This window comes from Dermacentor albipictus, chromosome 1 (genome assembly GCF_038994185.2).
Source record: "Dermacentor albipictus isolate Rhodes 1998 colony chromosome 1, USDA_Dalb.pri_finalv2, whole genome shotgun sequence".
NCBI lineage: Eukaryota > Metazoa > Arthropoda > Arachnida > Ixodida > Ixodidae > Dermacentor > Dermacentor albipictus.
Genome location: NC_091821.1, coordinates 210,923,056 through 210,939,446, shown reverse-complemented (window position 1 = coordinate 210,939,446; position 16,391 = coordinate 210,923,056). Strand labels below are relative to the sequence as shown.

The 16,391-nt window shown below is 47.5% G+C and overlaps 2 protein-coding genes across 9 annotated transcripts in view; one reads left to right on the top strand and one right to left on the bottom strand.

Moving 5' to 3' along the window:
- The window catches only part of LOC135906626 (peptide methionine sulfoxide reductase-like), a 74,305-nt gene that overhangs the window by 2,410 nt on the left and 55,504 nt on the right, over positions 1 to 16,391 (bottom strand). For 6 of the 8 annotated variants that reach the window (XM_065438105.2, XM_065438099.1, XM_065438097.2 and 3 more), the window contains 2 exons: positions 14,091 to 14,117; positions 3,448 to 3,702 (listed from right to left, as the gene is read on the bottom strand). In XM_065438105.2, coding sequence (XP_065294177.1) covers positions 3,448 to 3,702; positions 14,091 to 14,117 — 282 coding nt within the window. Of the gene's footprint in view, positions 1 to 3,447; positions 3,703 to 5,235; positions 5,490 to 14,090; positions 14,118 to 16,391 lie in introns of those variants that run through there. The other 2 variants (XM_065438103.2, XM_065438098.2) reach the window with 2 other exon arrangements.
- Positions 14,755 to 16,391, top strand: part of LOC135906628 (protein FAM210B, mitochondrial-like) — a 74,042-nt gene continuing 72,405 nt past the window's right edge. Inside the window, exon 1 of the mRNA XM_065438108.2 lies at positions 14,755 to 14,775. The gene's annotated coding sequence lies outside the window, so the exon portion shown is untranslated. The remainder of the gene's footprint in view (positions 14,776 to 16,391) is intronic.

The following is a 16,391-nucleotide window of genomic DNA, read 5'->3' as shown; positions in this document are numbered from 1 at the left end:
AAGGTTAATGTGGAGAAGTTTGCGGACGGCAGCGGTGAAGCGGTCGAACCCGGACGGCACGCCGTGGCAGCTAACAGTGCATTCTAGGATCTGTGGCTTATGCAGGCAACTTCTATTCCCTTGTCATCTCCTGCCAGTTCTGCAACGCTGAACAGAAGGCCAGCGACGTGCTGGCAGGGCCCGTTGAGGCTTTTAAATATAAAGAATGCAGTTTTCCTTCGCGCTCGTCACTGAGTGACCCTGAGTAGATGCGAGTACGATTAAGCGATTTGTGAAGAACAGCGCAAACAGATGCGGCCAGTCTATGTACGTCATATCATTTGTGAGTCTGCACTCGTCTTCTTTTTTTTCCGTACATGTCAGTTCTGTTGCGCTCTCTTCCAACATGACTTCGAACCAATTCGTCAAACTATCTGCCTTGATGAGTATTCGCGAGTGAGCGGGAGCGTACTGGCCTGCGGACGCACGCACTGCCCATATTTAAGCTAATATAACATATAATAAAATAGGTTGGCGTAAGCTTTGAGGCCTGCATGCAACACAAGCATGCAACACAACAGTTTGGCGAAACAGCACGAGATGAATATCAAATTTGCAAGCTAGAACGTGTACATTTGTTGTTCCATGCAACAACTAAGAGTTCGGGGAATACGACAGACATAAAGCACTCATCCGGCCACACATTCACAGTGCTCTCCGGCAATGTCGCCAATGGCTTTTGCGAACCATGCTGTAACCACGTAGATGCCTGACTTCATGGATGGTGTGTACGTAGCTCCTATGAGGCCAAGTGGAAGGTCCACGGTGTTTACGTTAACTTTTATGTGCTTAACTTAACCCTCTTTTTTTAAAGCCCATCGGCGGTGTGCTTGACAAACGGACGAAGTGTTGACATGAAGATAACCCCACGCATTGTCGCTCATTATCCAGCGCTCTGAGAAGTCAGCTGTCCTTCCCATTTGCAAAAACGGCTAGAGAATGAAGTCCTCTTCAATCATATTTAAGGCAGGTCATATATGGCAACTACCAAAGAACGTCGACGCTTTCACAAAACGTGAAAGAAGCTCTGCAACCACAACGTCGCCACTCGATGCCGCCGTGCCAAAGCAAGGCTGGAGCCGGGATGTTTTCCAACCAAGCGGCGAGGCGCAAGCTTCCCGTTTTTCATGCTAGGTGGCGCTCCGACTTCTGCAAGTGGTCAATTCGGCACGCGCTCAAATCGGTAGAAGGGGGACTTCGACAGAGGTGTAAAACCGCGCGCGTCCTGCGGGTCGCTCGATTTAATTTCGCATCATCTACTCCTCACGATTTACGACCGGCCTATCCCAGTGACAATGTAGGCCTGGAGTGGCCCGGACCACCGACGAAAGGCCGAAAAAGGAATTGGAATAGAATAGTTACGTTATCCCGGCACAGCTTTTTTGTCATCTGCCTTTCCGATGGCGTAACGGGAGCACACTCCTTGCGTCGTCGCACTGCGAGCGAGTGGTGCGCAAGTTTGACGCCACTGGAACGTGAACTGCGCGGTTTCTAAAGTAAGTCTCGCGGTCCCATGCCTCCAACTTCCCAATAGCTGGGTATCCTTCCGAGCGTATGGAACTCCCGTATACATAGTTGCCGGGAGCGAGCTTGTACAATACCTATAGTTATACCCTCCGGCAGCACTCGTCTTCCTCCCACAGCAGCCGTGGATGCTCGACTACCGTATTTTCGCGATTCTAAGCACCCCCCCCCCCCCTCTATTTTCGCGAAAGAATTGGGAAAAATGTTTGCATACGAATCTAAGTACACCCCCTATTTGTTAGGAAGCGCACGTGGCCAAGGCCGCAGGGCGCTTGCTCACTCTGTCATCGAGCCGGAGCCGTCGGAGTCCCGAGGTGGCACGGCGTCCGCGGCGCGAGTACGCCGTACAGCCATGTATGGTAAAAGCTACAGAAAGCGTCCCCATCAACCATCTCAAAGAGGATTTCGAACGCTTGGAAGCTGGTCCAAGTGGACGTTGTGGTCAGATCATTTAAGAACTGCTCGATCACAAACCACTTTGACAGAACGGAAGACGACCTGCTGTGGGATACCGAGAGCGGCGGTTCAAGCGGTGCGACGAACTCGAGTGGCAGTGATGGTAACTGAGCATCCGACACAAGCGGTGGGTTCACTGTGTGCACCGATTTTTCTTTTGAATGTTTGCAAAATAAAATGTTATTTCTCGCACCCGTGTCGTCGTGATGTCGCAGCGAAAAGAGGGAGGCGGGGTCATTCTAGATTTTTCGAATCTAAGCACCCCCCCTCACTTAGGGCATCGCGATCGTGAAAAAAAGGGGGTGCTTAGAATCGAGTAAATACGGTACTTCATGCATCAAAGCTGTGGTAGGAGAGTGGGCTCTCCCAGATACTTTCGCATATCTCTATGGGGCCCCCTTTCGAGATGAGAACCCATATAAACAACCAGGCGCCAGGTCGTGGACCCATTAGGAAAAAAAAAAAAGTTTCCGGCGGCACCAGGATTCGAACTGAATACCTTTCGGATATGAGACGGCCGCTTTACCATTTCGCCGCCGAGGTGCAGTCGGTTTAACCCACGACCGGATAAAGCCGGTCGTGGTTTAACCTAAGGCTTCCAGTAACTTAAAGTTTAGTGTGTGGCGCATCACGTGTGAGAAAATGGCGGTATTACATGCGGCTATTTCAGCAGTTTTGTCCAATTTGGCATATAAGCTGGTGCGTACTCGCCATCGCATCTAAATTAAGGTTGCCTATCTTGCTTTTTTAGTGCCGTCTTTTAATAAAACTATTGCTGTTAAATTTTGGGCATTTACGAACCAGAAAACCCCAAGGAAAAGTTGAAAGCTTATTTCTATTCGAGAAGGGATAACGAAAAAGCAACGTATGGCTTTTTTCCCCTTGAAACACTGTCTGTTATTCAAATGTCTCCAAAACACAGCTTGTCTCGAATAAGCATCGTCTGGTGCATCGAGGTGGCTTCCTGATGACCGCTTTAGGGTAACAGCTAGGCTTGTTACCACTAATGCGATATGCATATTCGCTGAAACCGCTTTTGCTCTATAGTATATAATGCGTTGTGCCTACTTAAGACAACGCATGACACAACACATGAAATGCCCCAACAGTTCCATCAGTACCAGTAAATTGTGGGATTTTTCGTGCCAAAACCGCGATTTGATTGTGAGGCAGGCAGTAGTGCGGGACTCCCGATTAATTTTGATCACCTATAGGATTCATTAACGTGCACCTAAATGTAAGTGCACGGATGTTTTTTTTTTTTTTTGCATTTCGTCCCCCATAGAAGTACCACCGCTGCGGCCGGGATTCGATCCCTCGACCTCGTGCTTAGCAGCGCAATGCCAAAGCCACTAAGCGACCACGGCGGGTCATCAGTACCAGTCAAAGCAACGGCAGCGGACGTAATGCATCCCTAACGAAGCTCACAATTCAGCCAGGTGGTACTGTTCCAGTTTGAGGATCTTGGTGACTACGGGTGCGCGGTAGTTCTTTCGGATCTCCTCCAGCGACCGCTTTGCCTCGTTCTCCTGGGCGTCGCTATGGTAGAAGATGACGGACATGTACTCCCTGCTGGTGTGTTCACGGGTCGGATCGTGGTTCGGCCAGAAGAGCTTGAGCAGCTCCTTGAAGCTCGTCTCCCTGGGATCGAACTCAATGCGCACCACTTCGGTGTAGTCGGACCTGCAAACAAGCACGTGCAGAGCACGCTCGACAGTGTACACTAAACCACAAAATTTCACGGACCACAGGATCAGAAAAAACTCGGTGCCCTTCCACTCTGCGAAGAAAGATGACCAGCGAAGCTGTGTATGTGGGACCCTTAATGGCGAACTGCACCTCCGCCCCGAGTCGGTCCGGTATTGCAATATATTCGGTATCGGCGCACATATGGGGAGTGCTTAACGCCTGTTTCACCTCCGCCGCGGGTCGGCCCGGTATTGCAATATTGGGGGCGAGCTCCACCACTGGAAAAGCTGGCGCACCGTCGGCGTGACGTGGCATGAGGTATTACGTGGACACAGCGGCCGCGTCGGCTGATTCGGAAGCGCCGAAGCGAGCTGAAAACGAAAGTTTAAAGTCCCACCTGCGCTGCAGTTATGATTAAGTGTTGAGGCTTCCCCGCCTCGGGCGTCTGCTTGACAACATATTAAATAACTATAATAGGCAGTGGCTACCTTTCCAAGCGAGCAACATGGTAGGCTACTGCTCGGTGCCGCAGTGCCGGACATACGCAACGGAGCCCGGTGTCAGCCTTATTCACACGTAGCCGCAGGACAAGAAGCTGCGTGACGCTTGGCTCGTGAAACTTGGAACCAGAAAACAGCCATTGGCTACAACTCAGGTATGCAGAAATCACAGACGCGAGGAAGATTTCTGCTACGGCACCGGGACTATCATGTTCGCGGTGAGTAGCAGAAAACGCGCACTAAGACGCTCGCCCGCGCCCGCTGCCCGGCTAATATCACGACGGTTTGGTTTATTGATGCTAGATACTGGCAAGTTCACTGGAATGGAAAGAGCGGTAAGAAGCACATTAAAAAAGGGAATGGCATATGGTCATGTTTGTGTTTGTTATGAATTAATGTACTGGATCACTAAAAAAAAGCAGAGGGAAATCGCACGCTGAGGTGACCGATAAACATGTGCAGTGCAACGCAACTTGAGAAATAATATTGAAATGTCCAAGAATTTAGAAAAAAAAAAGATTGAATCGTCGCGACGGCACATCACAGTCGCCGTAGGCGTCGAAGTCGCTGTGACGAAAGTATTGTTGAACAGCTCTGATAGCGTCCACGCAACAATGACAGCTTGTGTTCTGTCAAATGGTAATATTTTACGGCCTAAAGCTCACGGCACGGTGCGACAACGCGCTCGCAGCGACAGCGAAACATTTGTGCGCGGACATGTATGCAGACGCGCAGTCGGTCGCCGCGAACCCGTGCGATCGCTGCATTGAGGCTTCATTCTGTTATGCGCCATTTGGTTATACAGAGAGCCCACTATAAGAACATACTTTGCGTAGTTTGCTCTCAGCGATTGCCTACCTTTCACGCGAGAAGCCGGTTCGGGAGACTCCATCGCGGCGGCCGCGCGCAGTGGCTTTCACTGCACGTATTCGGTAAAGAGAGCGCCCGTAAACTATTCTGTGCTTTCAGTCTGCCCAAGATTATTATTTCGACAGTGAGAAAGTTCCCTAGTTTTGAGAGTACTTACAGAAATGTCCAGGACGGCTCCCTTGGCGTTTTTATTGAGCGCCGCAGGCAAAAGCTATATGAGGAGCGCGCCGCATGATCCCTCATACGACGCAAAGGAGGTGTCTTCCGACAGTTGGCGACTCCGTAAGTCCTCGCCCCCAATATTCGGGATCGGCCCACGTATGGGTAATGCTTAAAGGGCCCCTCACCAGGCTCCATAGAAAATTTTGGTTATACGTTGGAGGTTACGTGTCCTTTAGGGAGCGTTCTGCCGCAAAAATTTGTCAAATCGGCTCATTAATAACTGAGAGAGAAATATTGCAGCGAACCCATGGTTTCAGGCGGCGAGCTCCACTGCCAAGCGAGACACTCCCTCCACTTGCCTGTCTAGCCTCCGCAAGCGAAATTCCTTCCCTGCGTTCTCCCATATCGGACCTCGAGGATCGCATGACGCATACGTCACGGACTCCGTCATCATCTTTTTTTTCTTTTCTCCTCGCTTTTTTTGCGGCGCGGCGCACCTCCGCTGAGGGCGTCGCGCGCGAGCTGTAGCGATTGTCTCATTTCGCGCCGCGCACGATTTTGCGCGCTGTGTACAAGAACACCTGACTAGCGATATAAGTGCTGCAAGAACACTGAGGCAGATACAAGCGGATCACAGAGCATGCTCCCGCGCTGGAACACGATAGAAAATGACATAGTACGTACATCTCTCTTGCTGCGGTGCAAAGCAAAACAAAAACATGCAGACATTCGGTGTGCGTTTTATTATTCTGTAAGCTTTAATTCGTCTATTAAAGCAACATATTACACAAATGACAGATATTGCTTTGAATAATTCTCGAGGTAACGTGTCACCACGAGCGACGTCACCGTGCAATCACGTGACCGTAGGCGCACTAGCATGCCTACGTCATCCTCCGGCTTGGAGAAAGGAAAACAGCGTTCGGTTTGAAATTTCAGTCATTTCCGCGGCGCGTAGCGATGTATTAATTTGCAGACACGATCGTTATCGCGCAATGTATGCTCTGCGCTTGTCAGCTAAAAATGGCCAGACCTGGAGAGGGGCCTTTTAACGCCTGCGTAACCTCCGCCGTGGGTCTGCCGGACATTGCCCCATCTTCGGGATCTGCCCACGTAATGACGTTTTATTCGAGTAGGGTCGCGCCAATCACGGCGCGTACTCGACGGCACGAATGCAGGTGGCGTCTGACGCGGATGCCGGAGCGAGTTTTGTGTCAGCACACGGACACGATCCATGGGGGAAGTAGCCCTAGCTTCGCTGTAAAAGCTGAATACTGCCGTTGCTTCACAACGCAGCCCGGTATTCGCATTTAAAGCCTCTACTATACAGGGTGCCCCAGCTAACTTTAGCCAGAGTTTAAATATATGTGCGAATGCGACGTAGCTGGACAGAATCAAGGTAATGTTGTTTGCCGTCGCTTGCAGATACTCGAATTACTTTTTTATTCCGCCTAATTAGATAATTAGTCTTAGTGAACCAACCTATCAAACATTATAATGGGATGAAAAGTGCCAATGAGAAAATTGTTTTAGAGCAACATGAAGAACTCTCGATACTGCTTTCTCTTGCTTAATTCGTTGCCGCGCGAATGGCTGCTCGAGGCACTTTGCGTGTATTCGCGGGCTTCTTTCACGCTCGGAAAAACACTTTTATGTAGCACGTATTGAGGAACAGAAAGCTGTATCGGGAGTTTTTCATGTCGCTCGACAATTTTCCTATTGACACTTTTCATCTAATTATAATGTTTGAGAAGTTGATTGATTAATTGGGACTAATTATCTAATAAGGCGGAATGACAAAAATGATTTGAGTATCTCCAAGTGACGCCACACATTACCTTGGTTCGGTCCAGCTACGTAGGATTCACATATCTTTAAACTCTGGCTAAAGTTCGCTAGGACATCCTGTATATGGTACACGCGAACAACATTACGATTTAAGGTTTTACTGCCTACTGTTACGGGCTTTAGATATCCTGTGATCCCTAAACGTTTGTGGTCGACTGCACATGTTCTCGAAACGGAAGTACTCTCTGTTTAAGCCGAAAAGCGTAACCAAACCGATGAAAACGAGGTAACCGCAACCGACTGATCTTCCAGGCGTCATTTTCTTTTTCTTTAAAGATTAAATTATGGTGTTTAATTTCCCGAAACAGCATGCTAGGGTATAGACATTTTCATTTGGCGAGGAGGATATGGCGCGCGGCGAGCCTTTCCTCCTCTCTGGCTTGTACGATCCGAGATTTCGAGATATTTTAGATCATACTTTGTGAAATTTACGCCGTGTCCGTTCATATAAGGTCTTCAGGGAAGCCTTTCGGTGCATAGGTAACTACAGTAGGCAGAAATATGCCTTGGGGCGCAAAAATGTGACGCGCATAATCAGCCGCTGTGTACGCGCGTTATCAGTCGCGGTGTGTGTATATGTTGTGAACTATTTTGCTTATATCGGTTTAAATTCATCAAAGAAAACCGGTGCCTCTGTATTACCAGCAATCCCGGACACGGCGGCCGCATTTCGATGGGGCGAAATGCGAAAACACCCGTGCACTTAGATTTAGGTGCACGTTAAAGAACCCTAGGTGGTCAAAATTTCCGGAGTCCTCCACTACGGCGTGCCTCATAATCAAAGTGGTTTTGGCATGTAAAACCCCATAATTTAATTTTTTTATTACCAGCATTAAATGGTAAATCAGCTCACTGATCGCTTGGCGTAGAGAGTAAAACACAAAACATAAGAGCGCATGCTCGTGCACGGCCAAGCTAAGGCAACCACGAAACATCTAAGTGGCAGACGCTATCAAATATTTGTGATACACCGGCATCGTTCTCACGCAGTTCAAGTCCAGTAGGCTTGAATTACGATATGTGTACGCTAGCCTTCCTGCATAAGGCCGATGGCGCTGCTCAACACAGCGATCACTGCGGTTGGTGAACCAGCATGATACATATACAGTCAAACCTCGATATAACGAACACGCATATAACGAATTATTGAATATATCGAACTCTTCCGAAATATTTTTGTCAAACACATGTATTTTTAACTTCCTATAGCGAACGCGGTTTGGCATAAAACGGATATAACGAACTTCGCGACGCCAAGCCCTACCTCACTTTAATAGCAGGCGGCAGGCTTCGTTGCACTACAAGTGTGTTGTGCGGCGCAGCAAACGTTCAGGACAACCTCGCAGGCACTGACAGCGCCGCAGATGCCACGTCGTCATCGAGAGTTGACAGCCCAAGAAATCGTCCGCATCTCACAACCGCTGACACCGCCGCTTCAGCAGCGGCGGCAGCGGCGTGATCGAATGTTGCTTTTGCGTTTTAGTGTTAGCAGTGGCGTGGCCGTTGGTGACATGCCCACCAACGGCCATGTTGGTGTTGGTGACATGCCCGCAACAATGACTGTAGAAGACTTCGTAGGTGGCGACGACATCTCAGCGACCACGGCTGTACTGACGGACGCCGAAATCGCTGCGGAAGTCTCTGAACATCCCGCATGCGAAGCTCAGGCTGACCCTGTAGACGATGAGAACATTCCGACTTCACAAGAAGCACTTGCTGCGTTGGATTTACTGCGCCGCCACTGCAATGCTATTGAGGGCAGTGGGTTTGCCCTTGTTGAGTGTTTGCAAACTGTGGAACAGGGCGTGATACGGAATGCGATGAACACCAAGAAGCAGGCCGCGATAACGCAGTTCTTTGTGCGTAAATAAATTAACGTGACCCAAGTAAGCGTCGTTCGAGTTGCTGTGCCTTCTCTGATTGAATTTTGCTCCTCTTGCATGTATTTTTTACGAAATTTTATATTACGAATTATGGATATAGCGAACTAATTTCCGACTTTTTAACTGTTCGTTATAACGAGGTTTCACTGTATAAGCTGTGTGCTTCGGCATAGCTTTTTTGGCCTTTATACAGCCATAATATATGAGAGGGATCGCATAAAAAGATTGCGATGGCTGTTTTTGAGGACAAAATTTCCATAATACGTGTGAGTGCGTCGTGGAAAACGGAACGAACACAACCGAAAAAAAAAAAAATCGGTTATCATCCTCTTCATCGAAAAAGCAAGAGAAAACGGGCTAACGCCGCATACAACCTCGCATAGTCACACCGCACAACGTTTATTATTTATGACCGCTGATATATATAACGATATATAACCGCTGATGCCGTATGCTTGGACCGTGCGCTATATAGAACAAAGACATCTAGCTGTAATCCAGCACCTAGCCACTTCTTAGGACGCTCGCGCAGTAAACGGTCGCTTTGCTGGACAAGCTTAATTCAGACTGTAAGGTATGCGCCTATTAATAGCCAAAACTATTTTATTCATGGGTGGAAACCTCATCCATCGAACCAAGTAGTCACGCAATGTAACCTGCAGCGAACAGTTTGAATGCTTGTCAAAGTATAACAGCACAGCTCCTATCGTAGCAGAACGGTACCCACGCTGTTACGATTGTCGCGTACGCTTCATTTCTCCTAAACCGCAGCTTAGAACTAGAGGATAATACTGCAATAATGTCACATTAGTGAATGGAACTTCCAGAAATACACAATTGATCTCCGAGGCCGATTGTAGGCTCGAACATGCGCGCACACATCGCGCTGCATGCTCCGTCCGCCTCAACGCCAGCAGAAAGTCCGGCCATACTGACTTCAACCACTTCAATACGTCTCACAGAACCGTTTTCCACGTAGAAGACGCACGTCGCACTACACAGACCGCGCGAGCGCTAAAACAAACGCCAGAAACTACCGCCGAGCGTATACCTGCCATGCAAAACGGAGCGCTCGCCCAAGGCAGCATGCCGACTGCCCATAGATGGCGCCACTGCGCAGCAATATTCTAAGTGTAATAACGACAGAAGTACGGAGAGAAACAACATGTTCGTTGGAAAGGAAAAAAGACTCCGAAAAGCTGGTGGAACAGGGAGATACGAGAAGCGATCGCCGAACGACAGAAAGCATCCCGAGAGCACAAGCAGGCAAATTAAATCAAATTATGGGGTTTTACGTGCCAAAACCACTTTCTGATTATCAGGCACGTAATAGTGGGGGACTCCGGAAATTTGGACCACCTGGGGTTTTTTAACGTGCACCTAAATCTAAGTACAAGGGTGTTTTCGCATTTCGCCTCCGTCGAAATGCGGCCGCCGTGGCCTGGATTCGGTCCCGCGACTTCGTGCTCAGCAGCCCAACACCACACAGACAGTCAAAGAAGGCGCAGTTGCCGTAGGATGAAGTAACCATTAAATGGGAAATATACCGGGAGAAAAAGTGTATGGTTCAAATACTGGTGCAAGCAAAGATAAAAGGTGAAAGTGAACGTTGGTTGTCAGAAATACGTGAGAAAAAGAAGGCCGCACCTGGAATATTTTGGAACCACATAAAACTATTAGGCAGGAAGTTAACAACAATACAACATATCCTAGACGAAGATGAAAACAGACAGGAAGGAGAAGCGGCAATAAATTACATCCGAAAAATAACAGCTGAATCTTTCCAAGCCGATGACGAGGTTGTATTTGAAGAAAAAAACAAGAGCATGAAAGAGACCCGAGTGGAAAAGGAGCTGGTGCTGACAAATTTCAACTGGAAGAAAGCGGAAGAGCAAATTTCTAAGCGCACAGCCATAGGGCTAGACGAGGTTCCCATTAGGCTGATTAATGAACTAGGACCAAAAAGTAAGAAAGCTCAGGCGGAAGCAGTGCGAAAAACTTTAAAAGATAGACGAATACCAGACAGTAGGCGACAAAGTAGAATGAATTTAATTTATAAAGGTAAGAGGGAGAAAGATAGAATTCACTCGTATAGACCGTTGACCATTACATCGGTAATATACAGGCTAGCAATGCAGGCAATCAAATTAAAGCTTCAAGCATGGGCAGAAGATAATAGCATTTTGGGAGAACTTCAGAATGGCTTCAGAATAGGTAGGCGTTTAGGTGATAACTTATTTGTTCTTACTCAGTGTATTGAAATATCAAAAGTAGAAAGCAGACCGTTATATGTGGCCTTTTTAGACATTGCAGGAGCCTATGACAACGTAGACCGCAACATTTTGTGGGATATTCTGGAAGGGGAAGGCTTAGGTGACGATTGTCTACAGTTTTTGAGAGAGATTTACCTAGAAAATACCGTTTGCGTTGAATGGGAAGGGATGAGGAGCGAGAAAAAAGTTAATAACAAGAGACTGAGGCAGGGGTACCCTTTATCCCCGCTTCTGTTTATGATGTACATGGTGAGGATGGAGAGGGCGCTTGAAGGAAGTAATATCGGGTTTAATCTCTCATACAAACAGGCGGGTACAGTAGTAGAACAGCAGCTCCCAGGTTTATTTTATGCGGACAACATTGTGTTGCTAGCTAACAAGCAAAGTGATTTGCAACGTCTGGCTAATATCTGTGGACAGGAAGGCAACAATTTAGGCTTGAAATTTAGTGTTAGAAAATCAGGTGTTATGGTATTCAATGAAAACAGTGAACAGACAGTGGCGATACAGGTCCAGGAAATACCTCGGGTAACAGAATATAAATACCTTGGTATATGGATAAACGAAGGCGATAGATATATGGAAACAGGAGAAAACAGTAACAGTCAAGGGGAAGAGAAATGCAGCCATAATGAAGCACAGAGCGCTGTGGGGATGCAATAGGTACGAGGTCTTCCGAGGTATGTGGAAAGGTGTAATGGTTCCAGGACTTACTTTCGGAAATGCGGTTGTTTGCTTTAAATCAGGGGTACAATAAGGACTCGATGGGAACCAAAGCTCAGTGGGTCGCCTCGCATTGGGCGCTCACGAGAAGACTACGAATGAAGCTGTGCAGGGTGATATGGGCTGGACTAGTATTCAAGTGAGGGAAACTCGCAGTAAAATTGAATATGAAGAACGGGTGAGGAATATGGAAGAAAGTAAATGGGCTGGGAGAGTGTTCAGGTATCTGTACATGAAAAACATTGATTCACAATGGAGGAAAAGAACTAGGCAGCTTACCAGCAAATATGTGGTAAGCTGCCTAGTTAACACAGTAAACACAGCTGGTAAACACAGTAACAATGAACGTCAAGCGGAAAGTCAGACAGGCTGAAATATTCTCATGGTTGGTGGCAATGGAAAAGAAACATGCCATGAGTAACTACTTAAGAGGAAAATACGAAATCAGGAGAGAAACAATTTATGATAACTCAAAGGGAAGTTCATTACTTTTCGAAGCGAGATTAGGATGCCTTAGAACACGCACCTATAAAGCGAGATATCAGAAGGAAGAAGAAGCAAGTGCTTGCTGCGGTAAAGCTAGGGAAACTATGGATCATGTTTTATTAGAATCTGGAGACGTCTACCCAGCGGTCGATTTGGGCACCACTGGCCTCCTTGAAGCCCTTGCGTTCAGCGAGAGCAGTGGAAAAGGATACATGTCCGCAGTAAGGATTAGTAAAAGGCGATTGGAGGATTGGTGGAAGAAAAGTAGGGAAACGACAAAAAGCGGAGACGTACAAAAGCACAGTACGCAATAGGGGATCAGAAAATTTGGTTGTGGGAGTTCATGGTGTTTTTTTTTTATTGTTTAACCTAGGTAGGTCATTAGGAAGTATAATAGCAAGGGCGTGGTGGCGCAACCCATCGCCCCGTTCCAAAGGGGACGATCATAACATCCATCCATCCATCCAACAATCCATCCATGGTGGTGCCCATGAAAAAACGGTCTTTAAGGGATGCCGTATTTGGGGGCTCCGGATAAATTTTGACCGCGCGGGGTCCTTTCAAGTGCACCCGAATCACGGCACACGAGCTGTTTTTGTATCCGCCGCGGCAGCAGGATCGAACCCACGAACCCGTGCTCAAGCAGCAGAACGACATAGCCATTGAGACACCGCGGCGCGGGCCCCGACGTTATAACTGTGCACAATATCCCGTTACCAATGGCGCGTATTATAAGAGAGATAGGAATCTTTCTGGTCGTGGGGAAGGTGCTGCCATTGAACTTTGCTTCAATGGCAGTGCCTTCAGTGAACTTCGCAATTAAAGATTATTGTCTGCCTTTCTGACTCCGACTGGTACACGGCAGATGTAACTAGAGCACTGTAGAACGTAATGGGGGTCGTAAATAGTTTTATTACAAGGAGCACGAAGAAAAGAAGCAAGCTGTTTGAAGGCGTGGTATGTGTTTCGGAGATTTGGTGTATAACTGAAGGCTGAATCTACTGCTCTTTTTCATTTGCACTCTTTCCCGTGGTTGTCAGAAACCACACGCGCACTATTACGCGATAAAAGCGAACAAACCTCTTGGACGCCGATATAAGTGTTTGTTTAGCGTTCTAAAACGAATAAGGTCGGTGGAGCCTTTTAAGATAGAGCTCGTTTTATCTACTATATAGAGCACAGACTGAAACAAAGAGAAAGAGAAAAGGCTAAAGCTAAAGTGCCTTGAAGAACATTTTTGCTTTTCACATCTTGGTGGTCACGGCGGTCGTACCACAAGCTGCTCATTTCTGAGCTCGTGGTTTAATCGATGGCGCGCATGCCAGCATTTCGGCTCGAGCAAAATGCAGAGAAAGCAGAGTACTGCATGGCGTTCTGGCTACTAACTTAGTCGTTGGCGCATTCGCTGAAGAGCCCGTATTCGCAAAACATATCCCTAAGGGTGTTTCAACACAGGCGTGCGGGCGCCAGTCAGTCGTGATAGCGATGGGTGTGATAAGAAAATGATTGCCGTAACGATGAAAAATACCGTCCGTATTTTTCAGCCGAAGTTGTTTGCGTAAATGTGATCTCGGTGTGATTGATTGCAGCTGATTATGGTTGGAAGCTGGAATCGGAAAGTATACGTGAACACTTACCCGTCGGCCTCATCTTCCTGGGGACTCCTGCATTTTGGCACACAACAGCGAAGCACAGTTCTGATCACATTAGCAGAAGCCGTGTACATCACTATATATCGCGGAGCCAGCCGAACGTGTGCAGAACAATAGGCAGCGTATCATATGTATATAGCTGCGAACGCGTAATCATCGCCCAAGGAAGGATAGGACAGCCGTAAGTACTGCTAATATACGCTACTAACGCCATTCGTTATTTAATCCGCAAGGCTAGCCTGTATAAGAGAACATAAAAGCGCCTATGCGTTGCGCTGGCCCGGCACCGGGGTGCCACGATTGCACTGATCTCTCTCTCTCTCTCTCTCTCTCTCTCTCGTTTGCTACTTGTAGAAATTAATCTAAATGACCAGCGAGACTCCTCAGTGAGCTACAGCAAAAACACGGAGTTAGCATACGCTGTCGCCGATCTTCGACGATCTAACGACGCCGATCTTCAGCTAATTTATTGACACGCTGCGCAGGAACTGCTCCGATTCTGTACAAGCGGCGCGAAATCAGCTGAAACGCCCACTGCCTGCCGGGAGCGAGGCGTCATCGACAGAACGGCTGTAAAAAGAAGCCTACGACGGAAGGAAGCCCATACTCGCTCAGCAGCAGCGGCCGCAACGACGCCGATCTTCAGCTAATTTATTGACACACTGCGCAGGTTGGTCGATTCTTTTCAATTAATCTCGCCTCTTCCCGTAAATGGCGTGTGCTTGCGGCTGCTGCTGTTGACTGCTGTCCAGTGGATGAGCTAACATTACTCTTCTGTGTCTGCTGAAAATGTCTGCTAAATGTCTTGCATGCCATGAAAAACTTACCGACGATGAAGTATACGAGTCATGCGTGGAGTGTGAATTTAATTATCACGTAGGAACATGCTCAGGTGTTAGTCAAGCTAACTACAAAAAAAAAAGGAAATCGGAGATCGCAATGAAATCATGGAAGTGCGCTACCTGCACAACTGCGACAGCTCGAAGTGGATAGGGTGCTGCTAAACAAAAGGAAGCTGGCTTTGACCTGGCAAAAGAAATTTCTGACATACAGAGAAAGGTTACTGTAGTACTAGAAATGAAGGCAAGAGTAGAGATAATAATAATATTTGGGGTTTTACGTGCCAAAACCACTTTCTGATTATGAGGCACGCCGTAGTGGAGGACTCCGGAAATTTTGACCACCTGGGGTTCTTTAACGTGCACCTAAATCTAAGCACACGGGTGTTTTCGCATTTCGCCCCCATCGAAATGCGGCCGCCGTGGCCGGGATTCGATCCCGCGACCTCGTGCTCAGCAGCCCAACACCATAGCCACTGAGCAACCACGGCGGGTAAGAGTAGAGAACATAGACGCTATCATGACGACAGTTAGCTGCATTGAAACCTCTGTAAGAACTATGTCAGAAAAATACGATGATGTCCTCAAACGGATGGAATTCCAAAGTGCAGATATAAATAACCTAAAGAAACGCGTAAAAAAACTTGAAGAAACAGTTGACGAAGAGGAAATAAAGAAATTGAGGCAGGAAATGAACAGTCTCGGAACAGTACAGTAGACGGCAAAACATGGAAATTCATGGGCTGCCTCAGCACACCGATGAGAAGCTTTTGGAGAAATTCAACCTCCTGGCGGATGACTTGACTTTCCGAGGCTGATGCTGAGGCATCGACTAAGGGGCGGAAAAGACACGACGAACAGGATTGCCCCTGTGCTAGTCCGTTTTTCCTCGTGTGTGACCCGGGATAAGTGGCTAAGCAAGAAGAATGAACTGAAGAACAAAGAATGTAAGATATTTTTTTAACGAGAACCTTACAGCTCAAAATAAGGAGATGCTATGGAAAATCAAGTCAACGGCAAAAGAAAAGGAATACGAGTTTGCTTAGAACGGAAAGCGGTTCGTCCGTCGTACCCCTCGTAGGCGGATTATCAGGTTTGTTTCTATCGACGACCTAGAAAAAATATGATAGGCATTGCTGAATGCAAAAGAGCTGCTTACCTGATGCCGTTATCTTATGGCAAACTGCATTTCCGAAGGAGGTTATCACGACTTTGATTCTTTCCTCGATTGCAAGACACGTTGTGATAAAGGATTCTCTGTGTGCCACTGAAATTCGCAAAGCTTACGAAATAAAAAGGGAAGCGATGGATATGTTTCTGCAATCGATCAAACATCAATTTGACTTGATGGCCTTTTCGGAAACCTGGTTCATGAATGAAACAGATGTTATTGAATTCACAGGATATAAACATACATCTGTTTTCGGTAGTGGTATGCGAGGTGGAG